Raw genomic sequence first — 1,929 nt, forward strand, 5'->3', positions numbered from 1 at the left:
GTCTCCGTTGTTCCCCCTTTGTGTCCTTGTGTTTTCATTATTTAGTTCCCGCATATAAATGAGAACATGCAGTATTTGGTTTTATGTTCCTGTGTTTTTTTGCTAAGGATAGTGGCCTCCGGCTTCATCCATGTTCCCTCAAAAGACATGATCTCCTTCTTTTTTAAGGTTACATAGTACTCTATGGTATATATGTACCCCATTTTCTTTATCCAATCTGCCATTGATGGGCATGTAGGTTGATTCTGTGTGTTTGCTATTGTGAATAGTGCTGCAGTGAACATACACATGCATGCATCTTTATGGTAGAATGATTTGTGTTTCTTTGGGTATCCAACATCCATAAGGAACTTAAACAAATTTACAAGAAAAAAGCAAACAATTCCATTAAAAAGTGGATAAAGGACAGAACAGACATTTTTCAGAAGAAGACATACCTGTGGCCAAAAGGCATATGGAAAGGAGCTCCATATCACTGATCATTAGAGAAATGCAAGTCAAAGCTGCTATGACGGACCATCTCACACCAGTCAGAATGGCTATTTTTTTTTTTTTTTGTGAGACGGAGTTTCGCTCTTGTTGCCCAGGCTGGAGTGCAGTGGTGCGATCTTGGATCACTGCCACCTACGCCTCCTGGGTTCAAACGATTCTCCTGTCTCAGCCTCCCGAGTAGCTGGGATTACAGGTGTGTACCACCATGCCCAGCTAATTTTTGTATTTTTAGTAGAGACGGAGTTTCACCGTGTTGGCCTTTTGTATTTTTAGTGGAGATGGGGTTTCACCATGTTAGCCAAGCTTGTCTCGAACTCCTGACCTCAGATGATCTGCCCAGCTCAGCTTCCCAGAGTGCTGGGATTGTAGACATGAGTCATCGCGCCCGGCCAGAATGGCTATTATTAAAAGTAAAAAAATAGCAGATACTGGTGAGGTTATGGAGAAAAGGGAATACTTACACACTGTTGATGAGAGTGTAAATTAGTTCAACCATTGTGAAGAGCAGTGTGGCAATTCCTCGAAGATCTGAATACAGAACTACTTACTCAACCCAGCATTGTGTGAATTTACATGTAAATACATTGGTTATTTAAATAAGTTGATTTTTTGAGCTTTTGTTCATAGGGCACAAACTGTAAAATCTTACTGGAGAATTGGAAGCAGAAAAATGTAATTTTGGGTTTTTTTTTTTTTTGGTTTGTAGTCGGAGACTGTTGAAAAGGTGTATGAAATCTTCACCTCAGATGATGTTGATCTTGTTTTGAGAAAGTCAGCTGCCGAACAGTTAGCTGTGATTATGCAAGGTAATGCATCCTAAGGAAAGTGATTGCTGTACTGCTGATAATAGAATTTTAGATTGCTGTGTGGTACTGGCAGGAGTTGGCAACTATGGTTTATGGGCCAGACCCAGCCTGTGGCCTTTTTTTTTTTTTGACAGCCCTCAAGAATGGTTTTTGCATCTTTAGAGTTGTTAACAAAACCAAAAAAAAACGAAAGAATGTGCAAGAGACCATATGTGTCTGTCTAACAAAACCTAACAACATGCTTACTACCTGGTTCTTTACAGAAAAAGTTTGCTAACCCCTTATTATTTGACCTGTAAAATGCTGTTCGATAGAATTATCTTCTTTCTAAAATATTAGTATATTTCCAATAGTGAAGTGCATGTTCCTTCCTCAGTTTACTGAGTGCATGCATCGTATTTTTGATTTGTACCATCTTGCTTAGGGAATTTAATTAAATAATACTTTTGTGGTAGGTAAAATAAAAATAATACACTGTAGCTATGCCTTTTCTTTAAACGTTTTTTTTTTTATTTTTTAAATTATACTTTAAGTTCTAGGGTACATGTGCACAATGTGCAGGTTTGATACATTGGTATACATGTGCCATGTTGGTTTGCTGCACTCATCAACTCATCATTTACATTAGGTT

At 38.2% G+C, this 1,929-nt stretch overlaps 1 protein-coding gene across 1 annotated transcript in view; it reads left to right on the forward strand.

Moving 5' to 3' along the window:
* The window catches only part of RTTN (rotatin), a 202,905-nt gene that overhangs the window by 59,486 nt on the left and 141,490 nt on the right, over positions 1-1,929 (forward strand). The window contains exon 19 of the mRNA XM_011968360.1: positions 1,199-1,298. Coding sequence (XP_011823750.1) covers positions 1,199-1,298 — 100 coding nt within the window. The remainder of the gene's footprint in view (positions 1-1,198; positions 1,299-1,929) is intronic.

The sequence above is a fragment of the Mandrillus leucophaeus genome, unplaced genomic scaffold (genome assembly GCF_000951045.1).
Source record: "Mandrillus leucophaeus isolate KB7577 unplaced genomic scaffold, Mleu.le_1.0 Scaffold84, whole genome shotgun sequence".
NCBI classification, from domain to species: domain Eukaryota; kingdom Metazoa; phylum Chordata; class Mammalia; order Primates; family Cercopithecidae; genus Mandrillus; species Mandrillus leucophaeus.